This window comes from Geotrypetes seraphini, chromosome 6, assembly GCF_902459505.1.
Source record: "Geotrypetes seraphini chromosome 6, aGeoSer1.1, whole genome shotgun sequence".
In the NCBI taxonomy this organism is placed as follows: Eukaryota; Metazoa; Chordata; class Amphibia; order Gymnophiona; family Dermophiidae; genus Geotrypetes; species Geotrypetes seraphini.
Window position 1 is genome coordinate 147,494,071 of NC_047089.1, and position 20,605 is coordinate 147,514,675.

General features: G+C 42.2%; 1 protein-coding gene across 3 annotated transcripts in view; it reads left to right on the top strand.

Annotated features, from left to right (window-relative positions):
• LOC117362060 (interleukin-1 receptor-like 2) overlaps nucleotides 1-20,605 on the top strand; it is a 47,150-nt gene that overhangs the window by 14,132 nt on the left and 12,413 nt on the right. For 2 of the 3 annotated variants that reach the window (XM_033947798.1, XM_033947797.1), the window contains exons 3-7: nucleotides 8,719-8,790; nucleotides 10,526-10,664; nucleotides 17,172-17,326; nucleotides 17,650-17,790; nucleotides 20,255-20,416. In XM_033947798.1, the coding sequence (XP_033803689.1) occupies nucleotides 8,719-8,790; nucleotides 10,526-10,664; nucleotides 17,172-17,326; nucleotides 17,650-17,790; nucleotides 20,255-20,416 (669 nt within the window). The remainder of the gene's footprint in view (nucleotides 1-8,718; nucleotides 8,791-10,525; nucleotides 10,665-17,171; nucleotides 17,327-17,649; nucleotides 17,791-20,254; nucleotides 20,417-20,605) is intronic. The other variant, XM_033947799.1, reaches the window with a different exon arrangement.

A 20,605-nucleotide genomic window follows, 5' to 3' on the forward strand; every position in this document is an offset into this window, starting at 1 on the left:
TGCAAAACACTTGCAGACCAAGTTACTTGCAATCCAAGATTTCATTGTAATCTGTTCTAATGGTTGCCATAGCACAGAGTGTAATGGTGATATGATAACCTATGTATTGCAACGGCAACTTAACCTTTGTAGTATTAATTCTCTCCAACTGAAATCACCTTTTGTTATAGTGTTGCCAGATCTTCCATATTCCTTACTTTGTTAACTTTTCATTACCTGTATTTTTTCTGGCTTAGTAAAAACGGAGATGGAATTCAAAAAAGCGTGGGATGAACACAGAGGATCTCTAATTAGAAAATGAATAGTATAAAAACAAACTAAGGCTGGCTCTAGGCAATCCTTCATGGTCTGTGTCCCATATTTGGTGATTTGATTTAGGATGAGCTGGGGGAGGGCTTTGATAGAAGCTCCAGTGACAGAATGGTTAGGATTGGCTGGAGTGGGCATCAATGGCAACTCCAGCAGTGGAAACCTAAAGACAGTACCGGGCAAAATTCTATAGTTGATTGCCCAGAGATTCTATAGTCTATTGCCCAATTTAATCATGAATATACTGTATAATGAGTATGACTATTGGGCAGACTGGATGGACCGTTCAGATCTTTATCTGCTGTTATTTGCTATGTGATCAGTAGCATAGCCCTACCAGTATTCACTTTCTATAGAGTATACTGTATACATGGAATTTCTATCCATAAGGTTTGAGAGCATTTCTAATAGTCTATATTCTCTGGGTTCCAATTATCATTTTTTGTATCTGTAATACTTATGTGAAATTATTTTGTTCACCACGGTGGTTATATGCATGTATTATAGATGACACTATTTCTCTCCATTCTGTTCGCACATTATCCTCATTTCTTCATCTCATAAGTCTATTCGATCTCATACATTTGTTCACATGGATCTTTATCTATCTTTTTTGCACACCAATTTATATTGATTTACGTTTTATATATATCTACTTAGTTTTCTTATTCATTTTCATTAGGACCCCTGAAGAAGGAATGTTTTCCAAAACACGGACCGTGTCAGGTCCCTTGGTTTGTTATAAGGTGGTATTTTCAACTGCAGAAAATATTTGGTATAATAAACATTGCCTGCATCTGGGTCATAGGAGTCTGCAGTTCGTTTTTTGTTTTTGCTTTGGCTGGTGATACAGCAGTTTTCGTTAGCATTTAGCGTGCGCTAAATAGATCAGCGCACGCTGATCGGTTAGCGCACCTTAGTAAAAGAGGGCCATAGTGTTCCTCACTCCTTAGGAACATCCATGACCCGCCCATGCTTCATCCCTGAACACACCCCCCTTTTTAGATACGCATACTACATTATAGAATATGTTTAGAAACAAGTGCACATAAATTCTAATTAGTGCCAATAATTGCTAGTTAATTGGCAAACATTGGTGCTGATTGGATTGTTAAACAATTAAGTTGCATATGGGAATTGGCAATGCACACAGATTTGCACATGCAACTTTGGATGCATTATACAGAATCTGCTCCTTAGTGCATGAAACAAAGGCTACGGTAAAATGCGTTAAATGATAGTTCTAGTCATAGTTTGGTAGGAATGGTATTCCAGAGTGAAGGGGCAGCAGCAAAACATGATGTGTGTGCAAATTTAGGGGGGGGGAGACTGTAAGGATTGAATTGGTGAATAAAACATAAGAGATCTGTTTAGGAATTGTAGTATTCCTGAATGAAGGATCTGAAAAGTCAGAATGAGAACCCTCTGGTTAATTTGGTAATCAATGGGAAGAGGGGGTAACACTATCAAATGTCTTTGCACTATGGATTATTTAACTGCAGTGTTTTGTATTAACCATAAATGTGTCCCTATCTCTCCCCTTTTTTATTTATTCATTCCATTTTCTATATCATTCTCCCAGGGGAGCTCAGAATGGTTTACATATACATGACTTTATTCAGCTACTCAGGCATTTTTCCTTGTCTATTCTGGTGGGCTCACAATCTATCTAAAATACCTGGGGCAATGGCAAGATTAAGTGACTTGCCCAGGGTCACAAGGAGCAGCATGGGTTTGAACCCACAACATCAGGGTGCTGAGGTTGTAGCTTTAACCACGCACCACGCACTCCTCACACACTAGCATTGTTCTCCATCTCCCTCCTCCTTTCCAGCACTGCCTTCACGTTCCACTGTCCATATCCTCTCTATCTACCATTGACCTTCTTGCATCCCTCTCTCTCCATGCCCAGCATTTATTTTTTATGTCCTTATTTGTCCTCATGGTCAGCTTCCCCCGTCTTTTACCACACACTGCACTCCACTTTGTTCTTTAAGAGCTATGGAACTTGGCAGACTGAAAAATAATAAATATTGCCACAAAATAAGCATTTATTCTCCCACAATGGCCTTTAACCTCTTTGAAATGGTTGGCATACTTTTGCTAATCCTTTAGAGATTAATAAAGAACAGATAAATTGAAACATTCATTAGAGGTGTACAAGCCACTTGCTATACCCTCTTCATTTAATCTGGAAGCACATTAAGGGTTTGTAGGGCATCTTGAATAAAATTACCTGTATTATATTTGACAAGAAGGGGGGAGCATTTGAAAAAATAATAATTGACACTTTTCTCCCTGGTCTGGCATGTCTCTATCCCGGTCCGTTTCCTGCTTCACTGGTATATTTCCTCAGGGGCTCTTGCTCTTCATTCCCGTATTATTTTATTTCTTACATTTGTGCATCACACATACCTATACAAGCTCTAGGTGACATTACAGAGGAAGGGGTTAGAAGAGGGTAGGGAAGACTATAGAGGGCAGGAAGGAGTGGAGAGGGGAGAAGTATGTAGAATATTTCATAGAAATTGCTAACTTTACAGATAGGAGCACCATCTATGTAAATGATATCTAAATGAATTAAAGTGATATGTAAAAAGGAATAGAAGGGAGGAACCGTTAAACAATAGAATTCAGTTAATAAAATACTACAAAGGCTCTTCCCTCCCCGCACCACTTGTGTTCCAATCTGAAACCGCAAGTGGTGCAGGGAGAGCCTTTGTAGTATTGCACAAAAATAACACGGGAATGAAGAGCAAGAGCCCCTGAGGAAACATACCATACCACCATATTGATGCATTAGGGTATTGCCTGTATATAAATTAAACAAGACCAATGATGAACACGTCACCCCAGTAAGGACACGAAACAAATTAAGTAGTGTCTAAGGTGTTTGAGGTCTTGATATAAACACTATCTTCAATCAGTTTGTTCGCAAATAGTTACATGACAGGAATATATAGCATTTGTTTTCTTCAGAAAAAATAAGCCACAATCTTTTCCATAAGTTTGGACACGAAGGAGAGTTGAGAGATAGGACAATAATCTAATGGATCACAGGAAATGACTTGTCCTTCAAGTGTGGGTAGATGCTAGCAAGTTTCCACTTTGGGGGAAAAAACTGGTGCAAAGGCTTGTAACGATCATAGCAGGAAGAAAGAAAATATGAGTCACACAATCTGCTTAAAAATAATTAGAGATAGGATTAGTAGGGACAGGTGATGAATTCAAAGAGGAAACTAATTTGGAAAATTCAGACTTTGATGGTAGTTGTAAAAGAGAGAATGGACTGCAGGGAATTACATCATCTGCTGGTTGTAAAAATATAGCTGAAAGAAAAGAAGGAAGGGTAATAAAAGACTTGATAGATCATTTACAGTCATTGTTGTGGAAAGTGAGTGATTCTGTGAAGAATTAGTAACCTGCTGGAGAATCTTAAAATGGTATTTGGATCATTGCAAATGACAGATGAAAAGTAGTCTCTTGGCCGAAATGATTGATTTCTGTTTAGTGGGTAGCGGAATCACTGAAAATTGATAAGTACTGTATAAAGCAGTGGTCTCAAACTCGCAGCCCGGGGGCCACATGCGGCCCACCAGGAACTATTTTGAGGCCCTCAATATGTTTATCAAAATCACAAAAGTAAAATAAAACAGTTTCTTGATCATATGTCTCTTTAGCTATAAATTACAATATTATTATTAAGACTTAGCTAAAAGGAAAGATTTATAAACTATAAAGAGTTTTACCTCATGCAAAATTGTCATTTCTTTAATAAAATATTAACTATTTTTCCTGAGGCCCTCCAAGTATCTACAAATCCAAAATGTGGCCCTGCAAAGTGTTTGAGTTTGAGACCACTGGTATAAAGGGAATCAGAATTTACACTACTGGTGTTCTATGTAGGTGATTAAGCTGATGTTTTAAAAGTCTAAGGCCTACATTCACAAAGCAAACCGATCGTATACCGATCGGTTTGCGACCCCTTAGCGACTCTGGCCTGATTCACTTATCTGTCTTCTGACCATCCTCCGATCCGTGCATGCAAATGAGGGCAACGGCATGCAAAATAGGCAGGGACATGATTCACTAAACAAAACCCTGCAACACCGACTGGGCTGGCTGATCAAAAAAAAAGCAACTGCTGAGGACCACACTGAAGCCCTTTCCGGTTGCCTTGCCTTCTGCTGCCCTGCTCTCTGCCCTGTCAGCCCCTATCCTGCAGCCCCAAACACGCTGCCTGCCTGCACCAAACCCGAACACCCTGCCTGCCTGTCCCGACTCTCCCACCCTTCCCCGCACTGCAAGCCCATGGTTTTAACCCGAGGACTTAAGCAGGTTAAAACCACGGGCTCCCAAAAGTTCCTCGATTGCCTTGCAGTGCGGGGAAGGGTGGGAGAGTCGGGGCAGGCAGGCAGGCAGCACTTTTGCTGCACTCAGTGTTAAAAAATAGACGAAGAACAACAACAACAAAAAAACAACTCCGACGGCCCGGTGGTCCCGCGCATGCTCAGAACATCTACAGATGGTCTGCGCATGCGCGGGGATCGCTATAGTGCGAACCATGCCTGCAGATGGGGTATTCTTCCAATCGCCCTCATCTGCATGTTAGAGTTTTCAGAATTCGTTGGACCTGCCCGGATCAGGCCCGATCAGACAGGTTAGTGAATCCTGGCCTAAGACTTCTATGATACCATGGATGAGACTGATGATGATACAATTTTACTGTTTGAGTGGGGGTAGATTTATCTAGTTTAAAAGCTGCTCTATCTCCTTTTTCAATGTTTGAGTCAGCTGCCTGGCTCCATCCCAGTTGAAGTGGAACCAGTGGTGTACCAAGGGCGGGCTGGGGTGTGGGTGCACTGCCCCAGGTGCAAGCATGAGAGGGTTGTTCCCGGCCTTGGAGTCATGGCCCGGCCCCAAGGCTCTGGGTGGTCCCCGTAGCCCAGCATGTTCTCACCTTTCTCTCTTAGCCTGTCCAATGTCGATTTTATCTTCCATGAAGCTGAAAAAACTGCCAGCTTTGGCAGTGATTCAGCAACGTTGCCCAGGGCTCCACTTCCTGTTTTCCATGTCTGCTTGGTCTTTCTCCAATGATGTAACTTCCTGTTTCCACCTGGGTGGACTACAGCAGATGGAAAGCAGGAAGGGAAGCCGTGGGCAACGTCATTGAATCACTGCCGAGGCCAGCAGTTTTTTCAGCTTGATGGAAGGTTAAGGTGACATTGGACCGGCCAGGAGAGAAGGGTGAGAACATGCTGGGCCTAGACTAACTGTGCTTTAAAAAAAAGTACAAAGCGGGGTGGGATGGGGTGGGGGGGAGTAATAAGAAGTACTAACTGGATTTTTTTTTTAAGTACAAAGCGGGGGGTGGGGGTGGGGGGGTGTTAAAAAAATGATCAGCCCTGGGTGTCACATATCCTAGGTACCACTAGGATATGTGACACCCATATCCACTAGGTGGAACCCATCCTTTCAGAGTACTCTCCCTTCCCTACAATGTTGCCTAGTTTCTAACGCCATCCCTCATCCCTGCAATTTAGAGTTTGGAGCTCTCCCTGCCTTTTGGGTCTTGCACTTTATCTGCCTATCTGCCTGATCTGGGGGACAAATTGCCCAATGGTTAAGTGTCCCAAATAAGGCCCCATTTCACATACTGGACGTTTCAAGTAAAAATCATTACACTGTTCCCCTATCCATGATTAAAACCCAAGAGGTTGTTAAGTGGCTAACATTTTACTACAGGATTGCAGAGGTTAGGTAGTTGCATGACAGTTTTTTGAATGGGTTTCCAGTAGTGTTTTCGGAACAACAAAGGACACTGATCTATGAATTCTGCATCAGTTCTGGACAAGAACTGACTCAGGTCTGGAAAAAAAGAATAATTTATTTACCTTAGAACACCTACATAAGAAGAAGAGCAATAAGTATGCCAATAATAATCATGAAAATGGTTCCTAAAACAATATAGCTACTATTCTTATCACCACTATAATGTATTGGATAAACTACAAAAACAAAACAAAACCCCAAAACAGAAAAACCGTCTAAGCTCTGCTAGGCACTTGGTTCAGCTCACACTTTCCAAATGAATCACATTTGGTATCTGTCTCTGGTGCGCATAAGAATATTTTTATGTTCAGACAGCAACATATCTATCAGCAGCTCCTTGTTGAGAGTTAAACTAAACTAAACTAAACCTTAGGTTTGTATACCGCGCCATCTCCACAAGCATAGAGCTCGGCACGGTTTACAGGGTTAGGTTGAAAAGGAGCTACAATGAAGGGTTATAGGAAAGGAGCTAGGAAGATAAAGAGGGACAGGGAACCAAAAAGCGGGAAGTGTTAGATTTTTGAAAAGAGCCAAGTTTTCAGGTGTTTGCGGAAGGATTGGAGGGAACTTGAAACGCTGAGCGGGGATGTGAGGTTATTCCAGAGTTCTGTGGTTCTAAAGGGGAGGGATGTTCCTAGTTTTCCTACGCGGGATATACCTTTTGTAGAGGGGAATGATAGTTTCAATTTTTGGGAGGATCTAGTGGAATTAGGGTTAGAGGAATTCCAGAAGAGTGGGATAACGGGAGGGAGGATGCCATGTAGGATCTTGAAGGCTAAACAGGCACATTTAAAGAGGACTCTGGAGTGAACTGGGAGCCAGTGAAGTTTGGACAGGAGTTAAGAACATAAATATGTGTGACTGAGTGTCACTATGTCACTAACAACTGTGCATATACATTTAGGGCCAAAAGCTATATAAGCCTCCTAAAAAAAATTGGTGCTGACTAGTGCAGCACTAAACATAATTCTATAAAAGCTGCACTGTATAGAATTATTCTTAGCGCTGCCTAAGCGGCTGTTAGTTGTCAATAGGCGTTCTAATTTTTAGACACATCATATTTATGCCAGGGTTTTCTTGGCTTAAATGTTTGCACCAAAGTCAAAAATAGGTGCCTAACTGCATAACATGCTCATGTTCCACCCCTAATCTTGCCCACTTTTGGGAAGGTACTTTGGACTAGGTGCCTACTTCCTTGTAATTGTAATATTATAATTTGATTTTAATATTATATGTAAATAATGTATTATGCACAAGTGTAGTGTAGTTTTAAAAATGAATAAAGATATATATATATATAAAAAAAGTAGATGCCTAATTTTCAATTAACTCCAATTAATGTCAGTTTTCAAGTGTTAAGCTTAATTGGTGCATATACTTAATTGGCACTTATTAACCAATTAAGTTAAGTGCCTAACTTTAGGCACACTTTATAGAATTTAGTGGTTACTGTTATACCATTTCCTCTGATCCAGGCAATCCCTGAAAGCAACAGAAGGAATTATATGTTCCTTGGAATTTTCTAGCTGGATTCCCTACATGAGAAGAGCTAGGAGGTCCTAAACATCATAAAAACCCATGTTTTGGATGGAAATGGGTCTTTGTCCAAGCCTTTTTCTTGGCTACTCCTTTCTGCTGAGCTGACATAGAGCAGAGGTTTCTACATCCAGTGGGGTCTCAGGCACTGATTTGGCCTCAGTGAAATGAAATGTAAGGAAAGGGAGCATTGTCCTAGCCTCATCCAAACTGATAGACAGTCTAGAGGATTTTCCCAAGAATTGTTTATACTAGCCAGCTAGAGGACTCTACTGGGAGTCATGCTTGATTCATCATTGTTATTTAAACCCCATATTAAAGGTGTGATTTCCAGTGTGTTTTTCAAGCTGCGGTTATTGAAGAAGGTATATTATTTCTAATGTGACCATATGTCCCTTTTTGAACAGGACCATCCTGTTTTTAGATAGATAGTCCCGTTGTCCCCAAGCACAGCTTCAGGATGCCAAAATGTCCCGTTTTCAGAAAAAGAGCAACCCAGTGGGTTGCTCTCTTTCTGAAAACGGGACATTTCACGTCCCGAAGCTGTGCTGTGCTACGGCTGTGAGTTGATCGCAGAGCCTGGGCTCTCTTCCTGCTTCCCTGCCGTTGACGCAGCAATAGGGCCAGGCCAGGCGCGTGCAGCGACTGCACAACATCCAGCCCAAAAGCCTTCCCCCTGACATCAATTCTGATGTTGGAGAGGAAGTTCCGGGCCAGCTAGGCAGCGATTGGCTGGCAAAGAACTTCCTCTCTGACGTCAGAATTGACATCGGGAGAAGGCTTGTGGGTCAGCCATTGTGCAGTCGCTGCATACGCCTGGCCTGGCTCTGTTGCTGTGTTGACGACAGGGAAGCAGGGAGAGAGCCCAGGCAGGGAGCTGCGTTGAATGCCTAATTTTTAGGTAATAGTATACGTTTTCTTGAATACACATACTATTACCTAAAAATTAGTAGATGTCTCATTTTGAGGAAAAAAAATAAATGGTCACGTTAATTATACCTTATATTGAACCAAGAACTGTATTTTTTTGTTTCTTTTTAGCCAACTGTAGAATAATGAAAGCACCCAAGATTATATATCCACAAAATAATACCTTTTTGGAAGTGGAACAAGGTAAGAATTAAAGGGAAATAATTTGTTTTTAACAAGCACAAAGGATTTCAGGGGGTGCTTGTTACTTGGTATGGATGGACCGGATAGTCTTCATTTTCTCTATTTCTGTGTAATACATCTACCGGTATTTCACCACTCGTAGTCTATTTAATATGATTAGTCAACCTTTATATGTACATTTCTGTAATACAGCTTTTAAATCTAAAATGAAAACAAAAAAAAAATAAATCCAGAGCATTTGAGCAAACTTCCTATTTGCTAAGATTCTTAATTGCCTACTATAGGGCCCCTTTTTCAAAGCTACGGTAGCAATTCTGCCGCAGTAAATGCACTGAAGCCCGTTCAATTCCTATGGGCTTCAGTGCATTTACTGCGGCAGCATCGCTACTGCAGCTCTGTGAAAGGGCCCATAGTTTATACTTTATTAGATTTGATATGCTGCCAAAGTGCCAGAGCAATTTAAGCAGTTTACAATAATAATAATAATAATAATATAATAAACAAGAAAAGACCTCCATAAAATGATAGGACAAAGCCTAGCACACAAAAACAATTCATCCACAGATTTTAGAAAAAATGTTAAAGGCCTAACTGTTTGAGGAGGTATTTTTAATTTAAGGAAATCAAAAGTAACTGAATCATAGTGCGAATAAAACAGATGCTTTATTGGGAGCAGGTAATTATGCAAGTGAAGAACATGCTTGGAATGCAGGGTTTACTACAGTATATGGAATGAGAAAGTTTGTTGTTGTGGAATCATGTTTCAAGTTTATTAAAATTTTGATTACCGTATTTCCCCATATATAGGCTGCGGTCTATACATGGGTTTTACAAACCTGTGTATGGGACGCGGCCTAGTTATATGGGGCGGACTATGTAAAAATTTAAAATCATCCCCCCCTCCCATGGTACCTTTTTCAACCATCCCCCGTAACTCCTTCAAAAGCCCCTCGTAGACGGCGCACGGCTCAAATCTCCAGCAGTGCAGGGCAGCCGCGATCTCCTCAGCATCCGTCCTGCCCCAGCACCGCTTGTTGAGTGGCTGTCGTCAATTCTCATGAGTCCTATGAGAACTGACGTCGGCAATTCAGCAGGCAGTGTGGGGCCAGGCCAGGTGCCGAGGAGTTCGCAGCTGCCCTGCACCACTGGAGATTTGAGCCTTGCTCTGTCCACCGTCCAGAGAGGGGGAAGGAGGTTCAGGGGGAAGGAGGTGTGAAGGTTGAAAAAGCCAGGTAATATACTGGAAGATAAGCCGTGGCTAATACCATGGGGCGACTTATCTTCTGGTTTTTAAAACATAGGTCGCCATTTTCTGCGACCCATACATGGGGGTGGCCTATGCTGAGAGGCGGCCTATATGCAGTGAAATGCGGTAATCGCCTATCATGGCTTCTAGGCGATATACTATATAATGGGGGTGGGGAAGACATAAAATCTTTAAAAAAAGACATGTAGTACGTTCTGAGAAGGACAAGGGTGGACATACTGAATATGTTGGGTAAGGAGTTGAAGTACAATGATTTAAGAACCAGGCAATTTATCTGTATTATGATTATTTTTTTTATCTTTAACTAGATTTTCAAAATGATATCGAGTGGTTGACTTGTTAAATACAGCCAATTCAATATAACCAGATAATTTATCCAGCAGACTTGCTATGCATCATTAATATTTCTGGGGATATTTCTAATGATTTCTTTTGTGGACAAATCGATCTATTTTATGTCCACAACAGCTTCAAAACAGGACATAACCTGCAAAGCATTCATTGGCTATAATGTCAGTTTTGAAGATGCAAAAGTAATACCCATTTACTGGCTTATAAATCAAGAATTTGCCGACAACTATCTTGATGTAGAAGAAGTAAGCCCAATGTAAGTATCTACTGTTATTTACCAATAATTATAATAGTGGAATATTGTTAGTAAACAGATATAGATTGGATGCAATACAGCTATGCTAAAGTGGTAACAAATGAAGGCCTTTTAATATTGATTATTCTCTTTTTTAAATATCTTTTCCTTTGTTAAATTATTTATTGGTGTTTTTTTCTATGACATTCTAATGATACATCTTATGGAACTTTGCTACTTGTGCAAGCTGTGTAGAGTTCCATCCCACATAAGAGAGGCTGAACAAAGCTGACTTTATGCCATTTCATCTATGGCCTTTGCAGTCTTGTCATTCTTAAAGAAATGGGAGTACAAGTCCATAAATATATCTGATGATCTTTGGGTGGTCCACAGATAGAAATAGAGAGAAGAATGGCCAGAAGGAAAAAGGGGGTGATAATACAGTACACTTCTCCCTCTGTATTTGTGGGGAATGTAGGGGGACTATGGCAGCGAATATGAATAAACTGCAAATAATTTTTTATATTATTAGCTGTTTTTTGTAACAGCCAGCGTTTTTGCAATTGAAACCGTGAATAACTAGAGCTGAAAATACCTGGGAGTGTGCCGGAGACCGAGTATTTGAGCAGCTCTCTCTCTCTCAATCTCGCTGGTTGGGCTGGCTGGACTTCGTGCGGGCTCTACTTCTGCTCCATGTCGCAATGAGAGGGGGCGGGGTGGGGGGCCTATGTGAAGGATGCGTCCATTTTCAAAGCGCTTGGCACTTGCGTTTCCTACGCTGTCTTCTTCAGTTATATGCTGTGAGAGGCGAGAGTGGCTGGAGGAGGAGATGATGCACTGGGTTGGTGGAGGTGATGATGTGCTGTTTCTGGGTAGGAACTTTAATCATGATATAATTTTTTGGGGGGTGGGGGCGGAGTCATCAGCTGAAAAATTGCGAATAAGCAAATCCGCAGATACGGAAACCGTGGATACAGAGGGAGAAGTGTACTGGAGATCTATAGCATAGCTACTAAAATGGTTAATGGTCTTTATTATAAAGCAAATGAAGAAAGACTTATGGACCCTTCTACTAAAATGGAGGAGAAAGAAAAAGTAGACCTTAGAGTCACAATTAAATGTCTTTATATATATAAAGTCCCAGGGATTAAAAGCTGATGTCCGACATGGCCATGTTTTGTGGTACACCAGCTGTGTCAAGGGGCAATGAAACTAACAAGTAAAAATCACAAACTTCAACTGGAAAGCAATGTTTTTTCTCCATGGTCAAATATCCTTCGCCAGATACAGTCTCCAAATCTGAACACAATACTCCAAGTGGGGCCTCACCAGTGATCTGTACGGGGGTATCATCACCTCTTTTCTTCTGCTGGCTAGGTTGTATACTGTAGAGAGAGATGTAACTAGCAGAAGAAAGGAGGTGTTGATGCACCTGTACAGCTTGCTGGTGAGGCTCCATTTGGAGTATTGTGCTTAATTTTGGAGACCATATCTGGTGAATGATATAAGAAGACTTGAAGCGGTCCAGAGAAAGGAGACAAAAATAGTAGGGGTTTTGCGCCAAAAGACATACAAGAGACTGGACTCTACAGGAGAGTAGGTACAGGGGAGATATGTTACAAATGTTTATATACTTGAAAGGTATTAATACAAAACCAATATTTACCAGAGAAGGGTTACTAGAGGGCATAAATTGAAGTTGCAGGGTAATAGACTCGGGAGTAATGTTAGGAAATTCTTTTTCATGGAGAGGGTGGAGATACCTAGAATGCCCTCCTGAGGGAGATGGTGGAAAGGAAAATGGTGACGGAACTTTAAAAAGAGTGGGATGAACATAGAGGATCTCTAACCAGAAACTGAAGGGTTTAAATTGAAGAACTAAGTTTGGTACTGGGCAGACTTGTATGGTCTGTCCCGTATATGGCAATTTGGTTTATGATGAGCTGGGGAAGGCTTTGACAATAACTCCACTAATTTGGAACATGAGGATGGTGTTGGGCAGACTTTTACAGTCTGTACTCTGCAAATGACAAGATAATAATAATAATAATAATTTTATTTCTTACATACCGCCAAGGCTGTAGTAGTTCGAGGCGGTTTACAATAAAGAAGGGCTGGACAATCAGCGAATGGGCACAATCAGCAGATACAGATACAATTAATATATGTAAGCATGGAACAGGAACAATATAAGGGGTCAAATGTAAGGTGAGCGGGAAGGAAGGTAAGAAAAAAGAGATCTTAGGGGGCAAGGGTCGAGTAAAGGGGTCTTAGGCTACAAATCGGTTAAATAGATTAGTTTTTAATAATTTTTTGAAGTTTAGGTAGGATGAGGAACGCGAGATAATATTGCTCAGCCAATCATTTAGATCAGTGATTCCCAACCCTGTCCTGGAGGAACACCAGGCCAATTGGGTTTTCAGGCTAGCCCTAATGAATATGCATGAAGCAAATTTGCATGCCTATCACTTCCATCATATGCAAATCTCTCTCATGCATATTCATTAGGGCTAGCCTGAAAACCCGATTGGCCTGGTGTTCCTCCAGGACAGGGTTGGGAACCACTGATTTAGATGACCTGCTTGGAAGGCTAGAGTTCTGTTCAGATATCTTTTGTAACGGCAGACCTTTAGAGTTAGATGGCTGAAGAGATGAGCTCTGTGAGTGAGTCTGGATGGACAATCTAAGGTAAAATGGGGAACCAAGTATAAGGGGGCCGAACCAAGAATGGATTTGAAACAGAGACAGGCAAACTTGAACAGCAGTCTTGCTTCCGGGGGCAACCAGTGGAGTTTTTGGTAGCAGGGAGTTATGTGTTCCCATTTTTTTAGTCCAAAGATCAGTCGAATTGCTGAATTTTGGATGATACATAGTCTTTGAATGGTTTTTTTTGATGGATCCCAGGCAGATAATGTTGCAGTAGTCGAGTAAGCTCAGGATGGAGTATTGCACCAGTAAGCGGAATGAGGCTGCATCGAAGTATTTTCTGATGGTTCTTAGTTTCCATAAGGCGGAGAAGCATTTTCTGACTAGTAAGTCGGTGTGAGTTTCAAAGGTGAGGTTGCAGTCTAGCGTCACTCCTAGAATTTTTATGGAATCTGTGATGGGAAAGACTTGACCGTTCAAGGAGATGGTTGGTTTAGGCAGGAGTGAGCTTCAAGGGCAACTCCAGTAGTTGGAATCTAAAGACAGTATCGGGAGGTCTTTACGATCTATGCCCAGAAATATCAAAGAAGAAAGACAATTGAATTGAATCATGAATTTATAAATTGTGTAACTATTGGTCAGACTGGATGGAACATCCGGGTCTCTGCTGTCATTTAGGGCAGCGTTCTTCAACCTTTTTATACCGATGGACAGGCGGAAATAAAATAATTATTTCATGGACCAGCAAACTACTAAGACTGAAATTTTAAAAAAAAAACCATCTCTGCTTCGTCCCCGCAAGCTCAGTCACCGCAAACCAGCTGATCCTGTCCGCACAAGCCTCAAAAAGTTATGATTTTATATTGAACGTATTTTATTAAAGTATAAAAAGAAACAATATTCTGTACAATTGTCATTTTATAAATACAAATAATACAGGGCAAGGATCATTTCAAATATTTTTATTGAGTTTTCAATAACAAAACAAGGACCCCAAATGGGGAAACAATAAAGAAGAAAGCAACAAGTAACAAATGAACTGCAAGGTTCAACTGAACCAGTCAGAATTCCAATAGAATGGCATATAAATCATCTCAAAGAGAAACATAGTGAAAGACCAAAGAGACCAGAAGGACCATCAGAAAACCTGAGGAGAAGGCAGAGAAGGACAAAAGAGGGAGAGAAGAAAGAGGGAAGAGAGAAAAGGAAGCAAAGAGAAGAGTGAAGGAGCAGAGAAGGTAGGACGGACATCCCATCCCCCCTGTGGGGAGATAAATACAGGGCAAGGATCAACAAAACCCCTGTCTCCCCTCCCCTTCACATATATCCCCTCTACTATCAAGAAAACTGAATAAGCCAAATTATTACAGAATGGTACACAAAAATATCATGATAACAGAATGACACATGACAGGAACAGTGTTAGGGGAATGCAATTAGGGCAACTGCCCCCTGGTCAGAGAGAGCCCTAAGCCAGCTGGAAGCTAAAGAAGCACTGCCTGGGCTTTACAGTCCCCAGTTATGTCTAACACCAGCTCTAGCAGGATATATATTTCAAATCTGATATATTCTAATCACAATATAGAATTAAAATTATTTTTTTCTACCTTTTGTCATCTCTGGTTTCTGCTTTCATAGTCTTTTCACTCTCTTCCTTCCAGCGTCTGCTCTCTGTCTCTTCAGTCCAGCATCTGCCCCTTCCATCCACTGTTTGCCCTCTCCCCCTTCCACAGCTGGAAACATGGGCAACAAAGTGGCAGATGAATTTTAACATAAATAAATGCAAGGTGATGCATCTAGGAAAGAAGAATAAAGAACACGAGTATAGAATGTTTGGGGTAACATTAGCAAAATGCGAACATGAAAGGGATTTGGGGGTACTGATTGACAGAACCCTGAAGCCATGGCGCAATGTGTGGCAGCGGTGAAGAGAGCAAACAGGATGTTGGGCATGATTAAGAACGGGATCACGAGTAGATCGGAAGAAGTCATAATGCCACTTTATAGAGCAATGGTCAGACCACACTTAGAATACTGTGTCCAACACTGGTCTCCTTACCTCAAGAAGGACATAACTCTGTTGGAGAAGGTGCAAAGGCGAGCCACGAAACTAGTCAAAGGAATGAAAAATTTGAGCTACGAAGAACGCCTCAGGAAACTGAGACTGTTCACACTCGAGAGGAGAAGACTGAGAGGCGATTTGATAGAGACTTTTAAAATATTAAAATGATTTGATAAAATAGACCAAGAAGCAGCATTACTAACATTTTCAGATGTGACACGGACAAGAGGTCACAGCCTGAAACTGGGTGCAGCAGGTTCAGGATAAATGCCAGGAAGTTCTGTTTCTCATAACGAGTGGTGGGCGCTTGGAATTCTCTTCCTGAGGATGTTGTGGCGGAGAATACTCTACTGGGTTTCAAGCACAAGTTGGATATACACCTTCTTGCAAATCATATTGAGGGATACGGTAATTTCAGGTTTTCATAATAGAGAACCTAAATGGGCCGCCGCGTGAGCGGATCTTGATGGACCTCGGTCTGATCCGGTGAAGGCATTTCTTATGTTCTTATGTTATGTTCTTATCTGCCTTCTTTCTATGCCCCTATCCCCTTTCCATCCAGCCTGTTCCCCCTCTTTCCATTTTACATGATTCATTCCAGCTTCACTGCTCTCATTTTTATCTCTCCTATACCAGATCTAGCATCTTTGTCCCTCTCTCCTTATTTCTCTGCTGACCCCCTTCCCATCATCAATCTCTCTCTACTTTCTCATTCCTCTGTCTCTCTCCTTTCCCTCATCTGATCTCTCCATTCCATCCTGACCCCTTCTCCTCCTCTAATCTCCCTGCCAGCTGTTTCCATCCTATTTTCCTCCTCCCCTATCCAGCAGTACCGCTTCTCCCTTTCCTCCTCCCCTTATCCAATAGTAACTCTCTTCCCTTTCCCTCCTCCCCATCCAGCAGTACCCCTTCTCCCGTCCCTCCTTCCCCTTATTCAATAGTAACTCTCTTCCCTCCTCCCCCTTATCCAATAGTAGCTCTCTTCCCTTCCCTTTCCCTCCTCCCCTGAACAGCAGTACTCCTTCTCTCTTCCTTCCTCCCTCCTCCCATTTATCCAATAGTAACTATCTTCCCTTCCCTTCCCTTTCTCTCCTCCCCTGTCCAGGAGTACCCCTTCTCCCTTCCCTCCTTCCCTCTCCAGCAAATTTTTCCTCTCTCTAACCTCTGTGTATATTTAACTTCGTCACACAGCTTCCACTAGCAATAGTTTAGATGTGGTTTCATCAGGCAGCCTTGGGGCCTTTGCTAGGCTGGTCCACCTCGCATCATCGAAGCGGGCCAGCCTAGCAAAGGCCCCAAGGCTGCCTCATAAAACTGCGGCTAAACTACTGCTAGCGGCAGCTGTGTGGAAAAGTTAAAAGCACACAGAGCTGCCGCTGCTGGTCCGGGGGTGCAGAGACAAGATAAAGGCAGGAGGCATACGCGGCATGAGGCCCGTCATACGCAGCGAAGACAGGAGGCATACACGACAGAAGGCATATGCAGCAGGAGGCCCAGCATACAGCGGCGAAGGCAGGAGTCCCGGTATACCCAGTGTGCAGTTTGTGGAGGGGACCTGAATCCTTCAAGGACTGGCAGGAAATTTTTGTGGAACAGCACTGATCTGCGGACCGGCAGTTGAAGAACACTGGTTTAGTGGATTTAAGTTTAGAACTACATCAGTGATGCTGCCTAAATGGTTAGTCTGGTGAATATTGGGCATAACAATAAGTGGATGACTTATTGGTTTACTTTTATGCGGTGGCTTTGTCTTTCAGTGTTGCCCTTGACATATTTGTACTGTTTAGTTCTCATGCCCGCTGCTTTTGTTTTCTTTTCAGGGTATCCTCAAGGGGAGAAGCAATTTACCTGGAATCTGTCCTGATTATAAATAAAGTCATTAAGGCATTTTACAATGCCAGTTTCACATGTGCTGTGACAAGTGCTTCAGGAAGGGATGTTTCTTTCTTCTACCTGATTCGTCCAAAACATCCAGGTTTGTTCTCTCTCCAGTGTTTAGTCCTTCAGTGCTATAATTTTATAATTCATAGATAGCCAATTTTATAAAATCTTCTTTTATAACCAGCAGTGGAGTGTGGTCAGGGCCTTCAGGGGATTTGCCCTACTTCCTTAAGGCTCTGAGGACACTGCTCTGAATTTTATTGGTTGAGCAGGCAACAGGCAGATGCTGCTCAGCCAATCAAATTCAGATCAGTACTGTCATGGCCTTCAGGGAGAGTTCAGAGAATCACCACAAAAATAAATTGTTAAAATAAAATTTTATATTTTAATGCATAGTTTCTTTTTGTATTTATATAGGAATGCCTGCTTGGCAGCATGCAGTATTGGTAACTACAGTACTGATCTGTTTGTCTCTTCTGACAATTTGCATCTATAACTTTTTAAAGATTGACATTATCCTCTTTTACCTTGAGTCTTGCAACCGGAAGACTAAAAAAGGCAAGTACTTTGTGGATTTGTAAGGCAATTTAAACAGGACACCTGGTAGAGATAAGAACAGCCATACTGAATCAGACCAATAGACCCTTTAGCCCACTATCCTGCTTCCAACAGTAGTACCTCGAAGAATCCCACAGCATGGGAAGATTCCGTGCTGTACATTCAAGGCCATATTCTATATATGACGCCTAAAAATTTGGCGCTGAAAAGCATGGCACTTAACATGATTCTATAAATTGCCTCTGAACTTAGATACAGTTTATGGAATCATGCATAGCGCCCATCCATATGACTAACATTTAGGTGCAAACATTTATGCCAATGAAAACCAGGCCTGAATACCTTCCCCTAAGTTGTGTATGGGTCAGGCATATTCTATAAAAGTGTGCCTAACTTTTAGGAATGCCCACAACCTGCCCATGCTCTGCCCCTGGCCAAGCCCACTTTTGAGATCCATGCACTAGAACTTACGTGCACCACTTTATAGAATACTAGTCTTTAAGCCTGTTACATTAACGGTGCTAGAATAGATGTGTGTGTCTGTCTTTCTTTCTCTCTTCTTGGCCACTATCTGTCTTTCTTTCTTTCTTTCTCTCTCCTTGGCCCCTATCTGTCTGACTCTCTTTCTGTCTCTCTCTTTCCTCAGCTGTCCACCACCACTCCTTGCCTGCTCCCCCTATCTAGCAGTAGCCCTTCTCCCTTCCTTTTACCTCCCCCGTGTCCAACAGCATCCCTTCCCTGATCCCCCTGTCCAGCAGCACTTCTTTCCTGCTCCCCCTGTCCAGCAGTAGGCCTTCTTCCTTCCTTTTACCCCCCCCAATCCAGCAGCAACCCTTCCCTGCTCCCCCTGTCCAGCAGTAGGCCTTCTACCTTCCTTTTACCTCCCTCCCTGTCCAGCAGCACCCCTTACCTGATCCGCCTGTCCAGTAGTACCCCTTCTGCTTTCCCTGCTCCCCCTGTCCAGAATCCACTAGCCTGGGCAGCCTTGGGGCTTTTGCTAGGCCGGCCCCCCTCGCTTTATCGAAGTGGGCTGGCCTAGCAAATGCCCTGCGGCTGCTACGTTTGCTGGTCCGAGGGTGAGAAGAGGCATCCTGGCAGCGGCAGCACAGTTGTCAAACCACCACCACCGCTGAAGTCGCCCCACGCGCCGCAAGCCGCCCCACATGCCGGAAATCTAATTCAGCACGGAGGCAGATCTCATGGACGCAGGGAACATGGATTTTCTATTGCGCATGTGCGGTAAGGGTTTTATTATAGAGGATGCTTAGGATGTTGTGCCTACAAATTCTAATTAGTGCCAATTATCACTTGTTAATTGCTAGTTATTAGCACTGATTAGCTTGTTAAACAATTGTGTCCTAAGATTTCTGTGACATGTCAGCTTAGGCTGGGGTTGTTTTATTGAAATACAAGGTGATGAATGAGTAAAAACAAGACCTGGAGTTCATTTTCTGTAACTTGATCAGAGAGAAGAGAGTTCAGCTTAGGGGATCTGCACCCCAAGAGAAGTATTTGTCAGGCTAAGGAGATCTCATCCTTGGAACTTAAGATGAGAGACAAGAGGATTTAGTATAAACCCAATGCATAGGCACCAGCATTTCAAAATGATTTTGAGGTATTAATACAATACAAATTTCCCCTCCTTGGGCATGGTGAAGGAGTTTGCTCAATATCAGTAGACATGATCAATACCCACTGGCACCCACAGGGCTGGCTCCTTTAAGAGGAGCCATATTCTAGCATAAGGGGTCAAAAGGTCAATATAGACAGGGAAATCCTTTCATGGGACAGTCCAAAGCACAGCTGCCAGTCAACTGGGGTAAGGAAAGGTAAGCAGAACTGCCCAAAGGCTTAAACTAGCCTTCCCCTCTCCACGCGGCATCCACTATTCAGGCAAACTGGGAAAATCCCTTCTCTTCAAAATCACAGGTCTTTGGAACGACCTCACCACCCCGTGCGGAACCTGAGCTCCCTTCAGTTATTCCGCAAACAACTGAAAACCTGGCTTTTCAGCAAATTGTAGCTCTATCCTTCCCCCCTTTCTCTCCCCCCTTCTACACATAAGTTCATGTAATCCTTTTTCTTCTTCTCTACCCACTATTTTAAGTTCTTGTAAACCGTGTCGAGCTCCATTCTCATGGAGATGATGCGGTATATAAACTTAAGGTTTAGATTAGATTAGATTAGATTTTTTTTGTAGGTTTCCACTTATGTTCACTAATCCTAGACTCTGTAAGATTTTTGTATACCTTTGTAATCATGTTTTGAAATTTATTTATTTTTTAAATTTAGCTATTTATAGACCCCCAAGGGAACCCTAAGCAGTTTACATTCAGGTGTTCTAAGTATTTTCCCTATCTGATCCAGTGGGAAAATCTAACTAACCTTTTCTTAATGAATAGAGTATAACTATTAAATGACTCAAAGATCAACAGTAAAAATATTGTGCTCTTTGTAATTTCAGATGGGAAGATTTACGATGCATATGTTATCTATCCAAAAAGTAAATCACCGGAGTCTAACTGCATTGTGCACACATTTGCTATGGAAATGATGCCTGCAGTCTTAGAGAAAAAGTGTGGCTACAGCCTGTTTATATTAGGGAGGGATGAGCTACCAGGAGAAGGTAAAGATGTTTATGAAAATACTAGTCATTAAGCCCGTTACATTAACGGGTGCTAGAATATATGTCTGTCTGTCTTTATGTCTCTCTCCTTCCCACTGTCTCTCTCTCTCCCTGGCCCCCTTTCTCTGTCTTTCTGTCCCTCTCCCAGCCCCTGTGTCTTTCCTCCTTTCTTTCTGTCTCCCTCCCTCC